The sequence below is a fragment of the Patella vulgata genome, chromosome 1 (assembly GCF_932274485.2).
Source record: "Patella vulgata chromosome 1, xgPatVulg1.2, whole genome shotgun sequence".
Lineage (NCBI taxonomy): Eukaryota > Metazoa > Mollusca > Gastropoda > Patellidae > Patella > Patella vulgata.
In genome coordinates, this window is record NC_065879.2 from 90,193,188 (window position 1) to 90,208,393 (window position 15,206).

Sequence of the window (15,206 nt, forward strand, 5' to 3'; positions counted from 1 at the left end):
TGCTCAACAGGATTTATTGACATGATTATAGAGTTTCTACAGACAGTTGTACTGCTGGTGGGTGTATTAAGGGCCAGACAAGCCCCTTTCTGTATTCAATATTTATTATATTTTTTTAATCTGTTTATTTTCTATGGGTTTCAGGTGGTGAAGATGTTATTAAAATTACTGGAAGATAAAAACGGAGAAGTTCAGAACTTGGCTGTTAAATGGTGAGAATTTTTTTTAAATATTTGTATAGGATGCGTAGTTATAATTATCATTGTGTAGCGAACACAACATCTATTTTAACATCACCGGTCCTAATAGTTGTAGGAATGACTTATCTTGGATTACGGGAGGGATCATTGGTCTTAAATCTGGGAGGGATTTAAGAATGAGTGATCTCTGGCCTTGGGAGTGGTTGTTGGAGGCTCTCCTTGAGAATATGAGTGATCTCTGGCCTTGGGAGGGGTCATTGGAGGCTGGCCTTGAGAATGGGAGTGATCACTGATCTTGGGTGTGGTCGTTGGAGGCTGGTCTTGAGAATGGGTGTTGTCACTGGTCTTGGGAGTGGGTGTAGTCACTGGTCTTGAGAGTGGGTGTGGTCATTGGGGGCTGACCTTGAGCATTGTTGTGATCACTGGTCTTTGGGAAGGGGAGTGGTTGCTGACTTTTGGAAGGGGAGTGGTTGACTGACTGCTGTCCTTAAGACAGAAAGATATCCATTGTTATAAATATTTTAGTTATATGTTTTTTGTAGTTTGGGTCCACTAGTAAATAAAGTAAAAGAGTTTCAAGTAGAGACGATTGTTGATACGTTATGTAGTAATATGTTATCAGATAAAGAACAACTACGAGATATATCTAGTATAGGTAAGACATCTTCAAATACTAGTACAGTGAACTCCGTCACTTCCAACATCTGAATACATCAACATTCTGTGAAATCCGTCATTTTCATGTCCCGATTTATTTCCTTACTAGTATATTACTTCAACCAAAAGAGTTTTGAGTAGCCCGGATTCTGAATATTCCGACATCAAGCAGTGGTCCTGTCACACAATTTGCGTTTAATCAACATTGGTTAATCTGGCCTTCAATCATTGGTCCTGTCACGCGATTTGCATTATCCGGCCTTCAATCAGTGGGTGTTAACCGACAAGCAATCACCAATCAATTATTTGTGAGCATAAAACATGTGTCGATCTTTGTTGATTACCTTGATAATTTAATAATATCTTGTAGGAGAGCGTTGGTATTTGATTAGAGTTTCTCACATCAAATACACACTCGGCAAACCTGGTACTCTCACTGTCACCCGGGTATCATTTAATCTGGTGTATCTAGCACTAATTTCTTTCACATTCGTTTAATATCAAGTCTTTGTTTTAAAAGTTGTAAAAATCATTTAAAATCACCCAAAATCATCTAATTTGTACTTGTATAAAAAATGAAATGAAATGAAATGGAGTTTAACGTCCTACTGTTCTGCTCCTAACCTGGGCTAATGAAGACGGGCATACGCCATACAGTGTGCTATGAGGGAAGTTTTGCTCGGACAGCGGCACTACGGCCTACTCTTATATCGAATTCCAATTGCCAAGGGATCTTTTACGTGCACGCCAATGTGTACACGGGACCTCGGTTTTTCGTCCCATCCGAACGACTAGACAGCTTTCCTTGTCAGCCACTCCGTCCTGCATCACTGACAAGGGAGAACCACGACTGAAAATCTGGATGAACTTTCTCGGGCAATGCAGGGATCGAACACCCGACCTCCAGGCTAGCGAGCTAGCGTCTTACCCACTTAGCCACGTGATCCCGTATAAAAAATGAAATCTAGATCTGTATTTTAATCAGATTGTGATCGCTTTAATGTTGGTGCTTTCAAGTATAAGAGAAAGTATTATTCGTGTGGTGATGGCCGCACTGCAGTATTAACATAAATAGACCTGTTTAACTTGTGTCAGAAATAAAATAAGGGTATTTTATATTTTAACACCTTTCTTCTATCATGTTCAGAGCATGATGAATATATTTTTTATTAACAATATTTTATTCACAGAAATTGATCCAATGAACATGATAGACCAGTGGTTCTCAACCTTTTTTTTGCAACTGCACACCTTGGAACACACAAAAAATATAGCGGCACACCTGGCTAAATATATATGAAAAATATTTGAATTTTGCAAAATAAAAACATGGAAAGTCATAGACGGCATACAACCGTAGACAGAGACACATAGAATGACTCGAACTAAATAAAGAAAAACACAGGCATGAACTTACTTTATTGCAGTGTTTTGAATTTTATCAGTCAAATAACTGGCTTCTTTAGTGAGAAATTTTCTTGGTGTGCCATTCAAAATTTTGCGGCACACGTAGGAAGATCTTGCGGCACACTGTTTGAGAATCACTATGCTAGACCTATATTAACTGATGTATTGTATAATGTATTCTAGGTTTAAAGACTGTTATCAGTGAGTTACCACCATCATCTACAACTCTAGCAGCTAATATTTGTAAAAAAATCACAGGACGATTAACTAGTGCTATAGCTAAGGTTAGTACCCAGAGATCCGAACACGGTTCACATGTCATTCAAGATCACTCATTTGAGAAATTTTGAGTCCCATATTGTAAAAGTTGAATCTCTAAAAGAAATATCAATCGAAAAATGGTTGGGAGGTTGGATGACCGAATGGTTAGCAAGTGCCAGTTGTATCAGAAGGTTTGTCATTGAGTCAACTATCATGTTTTCGATTCCCCGGTTGTAATTGACAAGGAGTAGGGTCGCCTGTCCAACCTCATGGGTTTTCTCCGGTTCCTCCCGCTGCTAAAGACACCATGTGCAAGCCAATTATTGAAATAAAGTTGAACCATATGTTAGTCCTGAAATGATCTTGTTTGTGGTGAGTGGACGTTAAACCCCATTTCTCTCTCTCTCTCTCTCCAAAAATGTTTCCATCGTGTTCAGTATTTACAAAGATTTATTGAATTAAAACAACAAGCGTTTAGCATCCAGTGTAGAAATAAAAAGGACATAGTCACTACAAGACAGTGCCAACCATAGTTTTCACTATCTTTTGTTAAAGGACAATATTGGTGTCAGTCATTATCACATATAACTTGTGTCTTCCTTTTGCGTTCGTCACTTCCCTTTCTTGAAAGCTTCATAACGCATGTATCGTAGCAATGATCTCTGTGTTAAAATTATAGTTGTAACATGTTAAACCAGTTCTATCACATATATGTGATAATGACTAACACCAATTATGTTCTTTAAATCTCCTTCCAATGGGATTGAATCTAAACCAAGATGTTATATTTGATATTTTCATTTGTTTTCTTTATTTATTGTAAAATTTGCTATTTTCCGAAACCTTAAAATGATGCACGTTGACTATTAGGTTTGTTATGATAATTGTTATTACAGCAAGAAGATGTATCAGTACAATTAGAAGCTTTAGATATACTCGGTGATTTATTAAGTCGATTCGGAGGTGAGATATTTCTGCTTTAAATATACCTTGGTTGTTTTATACGTCCATATTTTAATGTTTCATTTATTACACCGTTCAAAGTTGATTAGGAAGCCGCGGTGGCTAAGTGGGAAAGACGCTGGCTCGCTAACCTGGAGGTCATATGCTCTATCCCTGCGTTGGCAGAGAAAGTTCGAAGTAAGAGTAGGCCATAGCATAGCGCCGCTGTCCAGGCAAAATTCCCTTCATACAACACTGTATGGCACGTGCCTGTCTTCATAAGCCCAGTAGGAGTAGGATGTTAAACCGCAGGGGGGGGTGGGGGATCACTGAATGGTTAGCACGTGCGTGCTGTATCATAAGGCCTAATAATATTAGACCATATGTTAGTCCCGAAATGACCTAGTTTGTTTCGTGCAAGCGAATTATTGAAATAATATTAAACGATATGTTAGTCCCGAAATGACCTAGTTTCGAGTGGATGTTAAACCAAATTTCTTTCTCTCTCACGTTAAACCCCATTCCATTTCAGAACTTGATAATAATACACCAAAAAGATTCACTGTTTGTCTTTACATGAAGTAAAAACTACTGTATCCCACGAACCCCTGTACTTCACAAAAACAAGTTAGTAGGAGGTGGGGGTGTTGGGAGTAGTGTAACACTTCAGCTTAGATTGTTATTGCCAAGATTGTACATGACAAGGAGTAAGGACGCTGTAACTGACTATATGTTAAACTCTATTCTGCTTTGTTTTACAGGTCTTTTGGTCAGTTTCCATAGTTCTATTCTACAGGCATTGTTGCCTCAATTATCCAGTCCCAGATTAGCTGTTAGAAAGAGGACAATAATAGCCATTGGTAAGATTCTAAAAGTTTATTTCAATTTGTAACGGTGGTCTAGTGGTTAGCGCGTGTGAGTGAAATCAATAAGGTCTGTCATTGATTTCAGTGGCGTGGTTTCGATTCCCTGCTTGAACGTGACAAATGAGTAGGGTCACCTGTCCAACCTTATGGGTTTTCTCCAGGTCCACCCACAGCTAAATACCTCTACAAGGAAGCGAATTATAGAAATAAAATTGAACCGTATGTTAGTCTAGATAATTTAAGCGGAATAAGCTGAAAATTTCAGTCAAATTTCTTCACTCTAAACCGAGAAAACCTTATTTTAAAATCTTTGTAGCCTTGATTGTCATTTCTAGCGCTGTCACGATAATTAACAAAGTCTCAATTATCCATTTTTTGCGTTTTATCACCAATGAGCATTGAACAGCAGATCGGATCCAAATCCAACGAAAATTGGACACATAAGATGGCATCAAGAGTTGATTATGGTCTAGATAGGTTAATAAATGTCTAATTAATAATTTAGATAATATTTCTGGCCTAAATTTAATTTAAGCGGAATAAGCTGAAAATTTCAGTCAAATTTCTTCACTCTAAACTGAGAAAACCTTATTTTAAAATCTTTGTAGCCTTGATTGTCATTTCTAGCACTGTCACGATAATTAACAAAGTCTCAATTATCCATAAGCATATAATGCATGTTTAATTATATATATTTCAGGTCATCTTGTGATGAGTTGTAATAACACATTATTTCTAGAGTTAATAGAATTTTTACTGTCTGAGTTATCGAAAAATACATCAACTTCCACAACTAGAACTTACATACAGTGTATCGGAGCTATCAGGTAAAATATTGATGTTTTTCTTGTTGATAGCGGGTATAAAAAGGCTAAGTTAACCAGATTGTCTGCAATATCACTTCAGTGGAAGCGGATGTTAAATAAAACTATTTCACACATACACACAGACACACTATTTTCTACATGGTAGTTGAGGAAATTTGAACTACTGCTAGTGCTATGTATGGAAATTTTGTTGAAATCCTCAAGATATGCAGTATATATATTGTTTCTTTTACTCTTAGTCTGGATAACAGGGACTAACAGGAATAGAAAGTAGTCCAGGTCACATAAAGTTTTGAAGTTGAATAATTTTTGTGTGAATGTATTATGCTGTCGCCCATGTTTGTCCATGTGGCAGCTTCCCTTATACGCAAATATTGTAACCATATGTAATACCAAGGTTGTGGACCAGCTAGAAGTCACAATTTTTATCCGATGTTGATGAAACTTAAAATATATGTTTATATCCCAAAGATCTTAGTTCCTTTCGATATTGACGCACATCGGACCATAAACTTCACATTATTTGCTCGTTCTCTGTTCATATTTTGCAAAATGTGGACGTATCTTGCATGGCAACCATATATTTATATTGAGTTGATGATATCCTTTTTTTATGTTGACAGTCGACAAGCAGGACATCGTTTTGGGGAACATCTAGAGAAAATAATACCATTAATTGTGAGATATTGTCGTGAAGATGACGACGAACTACGTGAATATTGTTTACAAGCTTTCGAATCATTCGTCAGAAGATGTCCTAAAGAAGTTTCACCGTTTATAACCGAGGTAAGTTGAATTAGCTAAATTGTCTGTATTAGATCATCCTCAGTGATGTCGTCTCATTCTACTCCACCAAATCCAGGGTCCATGTGCTATTTTTATCGACCAATCAAATAATTGAATAAATACAAAGCGGTTGGGCAGAGGGAAGTAACTCACATTTTATTGCCCAATTGTTGTTGCAAACTCTGTCAGAATATTTTAGAACATCGTATTGTGTGCATGTCACTTATTTGATTTGTATTTAGAGATGTTATAGGTATCAGACCACTGATGTTTATATTATTATTGTTTATATTACAGTTAATAGGAATATGTTTACAGTATTTATGTCATGATCCTAACTATAATTACGATGATGATGTTATAGGGATCAGACCACTAATGATTGTATTTAGAGATGTTATAGGGATCAGACCACTAATGATTGTATTTAGAGATGTTATAGGGATCAGACCACTGATGTTTATATAATTAATATTTATTTTACAGATAATAGGAATATGTTTACAGTATTTATGTCATGATCCTAACTATAATTACGATGATGATGAAGATAGTGATGAGATGATGGATACAGAGGCTGATGTTTATATAATTATTATTTATTTTACAGATAATAGGAATATGTTTACAGTATTTATGTCATGATCCTAACTATAATTACGATGATGATGAAGATAGTGATGAGATGATGGATACAGAGGCGGATGAAGATGATGAAGAGTATGTTGACATTGTTTATTACTTTATTTATTAAACATACATTATACAAGAGCTAAATCTGTCCATTGCAGGTCTTTCTTAGGCCTGAAATGTTATATAAATTATTAATTAGATATTTATTAATTTACCAAGAACATAATCAACTCTCGATGCCATTGCTAGCCTGCGATATTTACTGGATTTGAATGCATTTAACGTAAAAATGGATAATCGAGACTTGGGTTATTATCATACCAACGTTAGTAATGAAGACAGAGACTAGCCTAAAATTGAATTGCTAATATCTCGGTTCAGAATGAAGTAATTTGAGTGAAATTTTCAATATATTCTGTTTACATTATCTATTTTTGAACTTGTAGCAAGAACTGTCAGCTCTTTATCTAATCTTAACTAATGCCCCTTTAATGGAAGTTATCTGAAAAATATTCATTCCTGTTTCGCAAAAAGAAATAAATAGACCAGTTACTTAGAAAATTGTTCTTCTGTATTTTGGAGTAGTGGTGGTTTATTGTGTAAGGCGCTGGTTCAGTATCCAGTGGGTTGGGGATTCAATCCTGGTGTTGGCTAGTAGCCAGTACTTTGGTATTTTCCGGTGTTGTCTCCCCTTGTGGGTGGTGCAGGATGGGAATACCTGATGAGAAACAACATCTTGTTCCTGGAATGTGACAAAAGAATAAGGTCCCATGCCCTTAAAATTTGAATTTGGTAAGCAGAAATGCCACTCTCTTGACAGTATTCATTAGACTGGATGTGGCGTGCTTGATCCCTGCATTGACTGAGAAAGTTCATCACGATTTTCTGACGTAGTTTACCCTTGTCAGTGGTGCAGGAAAGAAGGGCTGACAAGGACAGCTGTAGTCGTTCGGATGGAACGGAAAATCAAGGTCCTATGTATACATTGGTGTGCATGTAAAAGATCCCTTGACAGTTGTAATTTGATATAAGAGTAGGCCGTAGTGCCGCTGCCTGAGCAGAATTTCCCTCATAGCACACTGTATGGCGTATACCCTTCTTCATTAGCCCAGTCTGAACAGAACAGTATTATGTTAAACCTCATTTCATTTATTTCATGTTTTCCTGTCAAAAATTTTTCCATTCACATTTTTTATTTTTAAAGCTTTATACACAGAGTTCATAATGGATTGTTAAAACTTTCTCCTTGCGATTTATTGACATTGTTACATTTGTGTTTTACAGGGGATCGGAGGAAGAATACAGTGATGATGACGATATGAGTTGGAAGGTTAGACGAGCAGCAGCTAAATGTTTAGATGCTATTATAGCAACCAGACATGAAATGTTGGCAGACTTTTATCGTACTGTGTCACCTCCCTTAATTACACGATTCAAAGGTTTGTGATTGTTTATCGTACTGTGTCACCTCCCTTAATTACATGATTCAAAGGTTTGTGATTGTTTATCGTACTGTGTCAGGTGGGTTGGATGGCCGAATGGTTAGCACGTGGGTGCTGTATCATAAGGTTGTTCATTGAGTCAACTGGCGTGGTTTCGATCCCCCTGTCGCCTGTCCATTCTTTTGGGTTTTCTCTGGGTCCTCTGGTTTCCTCTCGCTGCTAAAGACCCCTACGCGCAAGCAAATTATTGAATTAAAATTGAACCATATGTTAGTCCCGAAATGACCTAGTTTGAGTCACATGGACGTTAAACCCCATTTCTTTCTCTCTCTCCTAGATTTAAAGGTTTGTTAATGAAATATTTATTGTTCCAGTTTGGTGCACGTAAAAGATCCCTTAACATTAGGAATTTGAAGTAAAATGTGGTTAAAGAGACTGCTGTCCAGGAAGAATTCTCCTGCCTCACATTACGCAGTTAGTAATAGTAAATAGTTTTAATTGCAGACTTGACCTAAAATATCCTGTGGAAAATCCCATACTACAAAGTTTTTTTTATTTTATTTCAGAACGAGAAGAGAATGTAAAAGCTGATATATTTCACGCCTATATCACATTACTACGACAGACGCGACCAACTAGTACAGCTAATCCAGAAAGTATGGAAGATGAAGGGTAAGGGGTTTAATTTAATCTTGGTTTATGTTGACAAGATCGATATTACAGATTAAACAGGATGGTGGCTCAGAGAATAAGACTCTGCTAGACTCTTAAAATCAGGAGTTCCAAGGATTCATCCAAGTGTTGACCAGGAAATTCCCTCAAAATTTTTGGTTGAGTTTTCCCCTTGTAAGTAGTGCAGGATGCAGGGTCTGGTGGGGATCACGGTGGCTAAGTGGGTAAGACGCTGGCTCGCTAGTCTGGAGGTCCGGTGTTCTATCCCTGCATTGGCCGAAAAAGTTCATCCATACAGATTTTCCGGCGTGGTTCCCCCTTGTTAGTAATGCGGGATGCAGGGTCTGACAAGGACAGCTGTGTAGTCGTTCGGACAGAATGTAAAACTGAGGACCCGTGACCCGTGTGCACATTGGCGTGTAAGTAAAAGATCCATTGACAGTTGGAATTCGATATAAGAGTAGGCTGTAGTGGCGCTGCCCGGGCAAAATTTCCCTCCTAGCACACTGTATGATTGTACGTGACACACAGAAGTCACATGTTCAGCCTCATTGGTTTTCTCTGGGTCCTCCAGTTTCCTCCCACTACTAAAGATTCCTGTGACCTAGCGAAGCATTAAGATGAAAATGAATGTGCTAGTGCTGTCTAGTCGTTCGGATGGGAACTGTGTATACATTGGTTCGCACGTAAGAGATCCCTTGGCAGTTGGAATTCGATACTAGGGTAGTCCATAGTGCCACTGCCCGGTCAAAATTCTCTTCATAGCATAATGTATCATGTATGTCCGTCTTCATTAGCCCAGTTGGGGCAGAACATTAGGACGTTAAACACCATTTTATTTCATTGATTTAATTTTGATTTATTTACAGACCATTAACGATGTTAGAAATGCAGGTACCAGATATAATTAAAGCCATACATAAACAGTTGAAAGAGAAGAGTATTAAAACACGTCAAGGTTGTTTTAGTTTACTCACAGAATTAGTTCTAGTTTTACCTGGGGCATTAACTAATCATCTGGCTGCTCTTGTTCCTGGTATACAATATTCACTAGGGTAGGTAACTCTTATATACAATATTCACTAGGGTAGGTAACTCTTGTATACAATATTCACTAGGATAGGTAACTCTTGTATACAGTATTCACTAGGGTAGGTAACTCTTGTATACAATATTCACTAGGGTAGGTAACTCTTGTATACAATATTCACTAGGGTAGGTAACTCTTGTATACAATATTCGCTAGGGTAGGTAACTCTCATGAGTTGTGGAATTTATATGGGGTACTTGATTGAATGAATTGAATTCTCTTAATCCCAAAAATAGTGACAATCGTGTGAAAAGGTGGATTTCGGGAGCCGAATGCATGAGCCAAAAGCATGAGAAAATATCTCGACCAACCATGACAACTGAAACATATTCATTGTGTTTAGTTACATCACGATTATACTCACACCTCCTCCGTGGTCGGGACTGACATCATTAAAACAGGATAGAATTCCGCGTCACTCGATTGCAATTCTGTCGATTCGAAACATTCCGGACTGATAATCGACCATTCCCATAGATTTTAGCTTGACAAGTTTCCATTTCTGTTCTAATATGTACGTTGGTTGGATGGCTGAATGGTTAGCGTGTGCGCGCTGTATAAAGGTTTGTCATTGTGTCGAGTGTACCTTAAACCCCATCTCCCTCTCTATGTCTGTCTGTCTCTCTCTCTCTCTCATGTGAGGATAATGTTATTGTTTATATTTCAGTGATAAGAATTCTAGTTCTAATATGAAGATTGATACGTTATCGTTTATAAACTGTATTTTAACCCATCATCCACCAGCTGTATTTCATTCACATGTTAATGTACTTGTTCCAGTAAGTATACTTTATAAATCTTTAATACTGTACTGTTACACATGACATGTCACTTTATAAATCTTTAATAAAGTATTATATTATTCATTTGGGTCGTTATGGGTGTGTGCTTTAGGTCATAAGATTTGTCATTGAGTCAGTTGGCATTGTTTTGATTCCCAGTTTGTGCGTGACAAGGAGTAGGGTCGTCATCCAACCTTGTGAGTTTTCTGTCTCCGGGTCCTCTGGTTACATCCACCCCCACCCCCACCCCCACACCCACATTAAGTATTGAAATGCATACAATATATTAGTCTAGTTTTGAAGAAAACACTAACAGCCCTAATTACAGGTGTACACTGAACCAGAAGCAATGTCATCATGGCCTTTTTGAAATCGTGATGTCGTATCAAACATCGAAATCCATCAAGGCCTGTCATAAGGCCTGTCATTGAGTCATCTGGCGTGGTTTCGAATCCCTGGTTGTACGTGACAAGGAGTAGGGTCGCCTGTCCAACCTCGTGGGTTTTCTCTGGGTCCTCTGGTTTCCTCCCACTGCTAAAGACTCCTACGTGCAAACGAATTATTGAAATAAAATAAAACCATATTTTAGTGCCGAAATGACCTAGTATGTGTCGAGTGGACTTTAAACCTCATCTCTCTCTCTCTCAATCGATGTACAATTGTCGAAGGAACACGCATGCCAACTTTTAAGTCCATTGTACTGAAATTTATGGATCCTCCATCACTTGTATAATAAGATATTTCAGCCAATGAGATCCATTGTAAGATGAGATATATTTCAGCCAATGAGATCTATCATATTATTTTATTTTTCAGCCAATCGTGCATGCAGTTGGAGATCCGTTTTATAAAATAACATCTGAAGCTCTATTGGTTACACAACAATTAGTTAGAGTTTTACGACCACTTGGTGAGTGAGTTCGACATTTTTTTAAAACATATGAAATGAAATGGGGTTTAACATCCTACTGTTCTGGTCCAACCGGGCTAATTAAGACATACATACCCTATACAGTGTTTTATGTGGGAAATTTTGCCCAGACAGCACGCTACGGCATACTCTTATATTGCATTCCAACTGCTAAAGGGATCTTTTACATGCCTGCTAATGTATACACAGGATCTTGTTTTTTTATCCCATCCGTATGACTAGACAGTTGTCCTGCCCTCCGGCCTGCACCAACCACACTGGAAAATCCTGATGAAATGTTGTTTAACATTCTACTTTTCTGCACCAATCGGGCAAATAAAGACAACAGTAGGGCCATATACCCTCCCACTGTTCTGCTTCGACCAGGATAATGAAGACGCCATACAATGAGGGATGTTTTACTATAGGTTGTCCCTTGCCACACCCTCTCTCCTGGGGCGTTGGATGGCTGAATGGTTAGCGTGCACGCACTGTATCATAAAGTCTGTCATTGAGTCGACTGACGTGGTTTCGAATCCCCGGTTGTACGTGACAAGGAGTAGGGTCGCCTGTCCAACCCTGTGGGTTTTCTCCGGGTCCTCCGGTTTCCTCCCACTGCTAAAGACCCCTACGCGCAAGCAAATTATTGAAATAAAATTAAACCGTATGTTAGTCCCGAAATGACCTAGTTTGTGTCGAGTGGACGTTAAACCCCATTTCTCCCTCCCTCTCCCTCTGTCCTACATCACTGACAAGGAGAAATCACATCGGAAAATTACAATGAATTTACTTGACCAACACCGGGATCGAAGACAGGATAGCAAGCCAACATCTTACTCACTGAGCCTCTGAGACTCCCTTCGAGCATAAGCCCATTGAATAATTGAACTGAAATAAATCTTTATATTTCATTATGTGTTTTAGATAATCCAGTATCATTTATATAATTTATATTTTATCGTGTATTTTAGATAACCCGGTATCGTTTGACTATAAACCTTATGTACATGATTTATACAGTTGTACGTTAAAACGTCTAAAAGCCTCAGATATAGATCAGGAGGTGAAAGAACGAGCCATATCATGCATGTAAGTTACACAATTATTAGATGAAGTAGAACGAGCCATATCATGCATGTAAGTTATGTTTAATTATAAGATGAAATAGAACAGGACTGAACATTCTACTGAAATTTCCTTCTTTGATGCGTCTGGGATGTTTGTTGGCTAAAATGATTAGCATGTGCGTGTTGTACTGTAAGGTCAACTGGCATGGTTTCGATGTGATAAGGAGTAAAGTCACATGTCCAACCTCGTGGGTTTTCTCCGGTTTCCTCCCACTGCTAAAGACTACTACACGCAAGTAATTATTGAAATAGAATTGAACCCCGTGCTGGTCCCAAAATCTCTCTCTCTCTCTCTCTCTCTAACATCACACCCCTTTTCAGAACTGAACGAATCATGACAGAACTAAATGAATTGCAACTGGAAAAACAAAAATAAAATTTGTTTATCCAACTAGATTTTAGTTTGAATATATATTTATATTTTGTTTATTTTTTTTCAGGGGTCAGATTATCAGTAACCTAGGTGATTGTTTACACTCGGAACTACGAGAATGTTTACCAATATTTCTAGAAAGATTAAAAAATGAAATCACCAGATTAACATCCGTGAAAGCTCATACTATGATAGCCAGGTAATTTTCAATTCGCAAATATCGAACAGGGTTTCTGGTCACACTTTAATACAGGAAAATAAGGGTGGGAATGCTTGATTGGATCTAAGATTGAACTTCATAAATTCGGATTATTTAGATAGGAAATCACATTGTAATAACCCCCAAAATGACGTTTGGATAGCAATTGCATTGTTATTTCCCCCAACTGATGTTTAGATAGGAAATCACATTGTTATAACCCCCAAAGTGACATTTAGATAGCAATTGCATTGTTATTACCCCCAATTGACGTTTAGATAGGAAATCACATTGTTATAATTCCCAAAGTGATGTTTAGATAGCAATTGCATTGTTATTCCCCCAACTGATGTTTAGATAGAAGTTATAACCCCCAGCGTGATGTTTAGATAGCAATTGCATTGTTATTACCCACATGTGACGTGATTGTGATTCCAAGGAAAAGGGTTGGCTGTCCACCCTAATTGGGTTTTCTCCAATTTTCTTTGGTTTTCTCGCACTGTTTTAGACCCCCAAGCTCTCCCTTTTGGGTTTTCTCAGATTTGCTATAGACCCCTGTTGTCTCCCCGCTGGGTTTTCTCCAATTTCCTCTGGTTTTCTCCCACTGCTATAGACCCCCCGCTGTCTCCCCGCTGGGTTCTCTGGTTTCCTCCCACTGCTATAGACCCCCCGCTGTCTCCCCGCTGGGTTCTCTGGTTTCCTCCCACTGCTATAGACCCCCCGCTGTCTCCCCGCTGGGTTCTCTGGTTTCCTCCCACTGCTATAGACCCCCCGCTGTCTCCCCACTGGGTTCTCTGGTTTCCTCCCACTGCTATAGACCCCCCGCTGTCTCCCCGCTGGGTTCTCTGGTTTCCTCCCACTGCTATAGACCCCCGCTGTCTCCCCGCTGGGTTCTCTGGTTTCCTCCCACTGCTATAGACCCCCGCTGTCTCCCCGCTGGGTTCTCTGGTTTCCTTCCACTGCTATAGACCCCAGCTGTCTCCCCGCTGGGTTCTCTGGTTTCCTCCCACTGCTATAGACCCCCCGCTGTCTCCCTGTTCGGTTTTCTCCGATTTCCTCTGGTTTTCTCCCACTGATAAAGACCCCCCTCTCTCCCTCTCCTCCTCAATCGTCCTCCCTCTCTCTCCCTCCCTCTCTCTCCCCCTCCCTCTCTCCCTCCCCCTCCCTCTCTCCCTCCCTCTCTCTCCCTCCCTCTCGTCCCCTCTGTGTAACATGTGGGAATGATAACAATAACAATGTGTTCTTAGTAATGAACTTTTATTTTCAGTTCACCATTGAAGATTGATATCAGACCAATATTAGATGAGGGCGTTCCGATACTAGCCTCGTTCTTACGTAAAAATCAACGCGCTCTAAAACTTAGTACCCTTATTTGTCTGGATGTACTTGTCAAAAATTACGGTAAGTCAAAGAATTATGTTTGTTTCAAACCATTGTTAACAAATTGTTAGAATTCATTAAGTTTAATAAAAAATTATAATGTTTCCCTATGACAACTTGTGATGAGTATTTTAAATATGGTCGTCTAGATTAGATAATGAGTGTTGGGTTTACAACTGGTTACTTTCACTTTCAGTATTGAGTAGTTAGCAGACTAATTAATTATTCAACATTAAACATACATTATGCAAGAGCTAAATCTGCCTATTGCAGGTCTTTCTTTAGGCCTGAAATTTTATCTAAATTATTAATAAGACATTAATTAACAAAACAAGACCATAATCAACTGTCGATGCTATCGTAAGTCTGCGATATTTAGTGGATTTGAATACATTTTATGATGGATAATTTGATATAAAGATGAATAATCAAGACTTTGTTTGTTATCGTACAAATGCTAGTAATGGTAGTAATGGCGATCGAGGCTAGGCTAAAAGTGAAGCGCTAATATCTCAGTTCAGAGTGAAGCAATTTGACTGAAATATTTGGCATAATCTGTTTTCATTATCTATTTTTTAACTGTTGTAGCGGGAACTGTCAGCTCTTTATCTAATCTTACCTAAGAAACTCCCACTAAATCAGCAAAACTATA

General features: G+C 38.5%; 1 protein-coding gene across 1 annotated transcript in view; it reads left to right on the forward strand.

The window, feature by feature from the left end:
- Window positions 1-15,206, forward strand: part of LOC126831865 (cullin-associated NEDD8-dissociated protein 1) — a 39,455-nt gene that overhangs the window by 5,846 nt on the left and 18,403 nt on the right. The window contains exons 3-10 of the mRNA XM_050562548.2: window positions 145-212; window positions 743-855; window positions 2,448-2,548; window positions 3,422-3,488; window positions 4,229-4,327; window positions 5,034-5,160; window positions 5,784-5,946; window positions 6,433-6,528. Coding sequence (XP_050418505.1) covers window positions 145-212; window positions 743-855; window positions 2,448-2,548; window positions 3,422-3,488; window positions 4,229-4,327; window positions 5,034-5,160; window positions 5,784-5,946; window positions 6,433-6,528 — 834 coding nt within the window. The remainder of the gene's footprint in view (window positions 1-144; window positions 213-742; window positions 856-2,447; window positions 2,549-3,421; window positions 3,489-4,228; window positions 4,328-5,033; window positions 5,161-5,783; window positions 5,947-6,432; window positions 6,529-15,206) is intronic.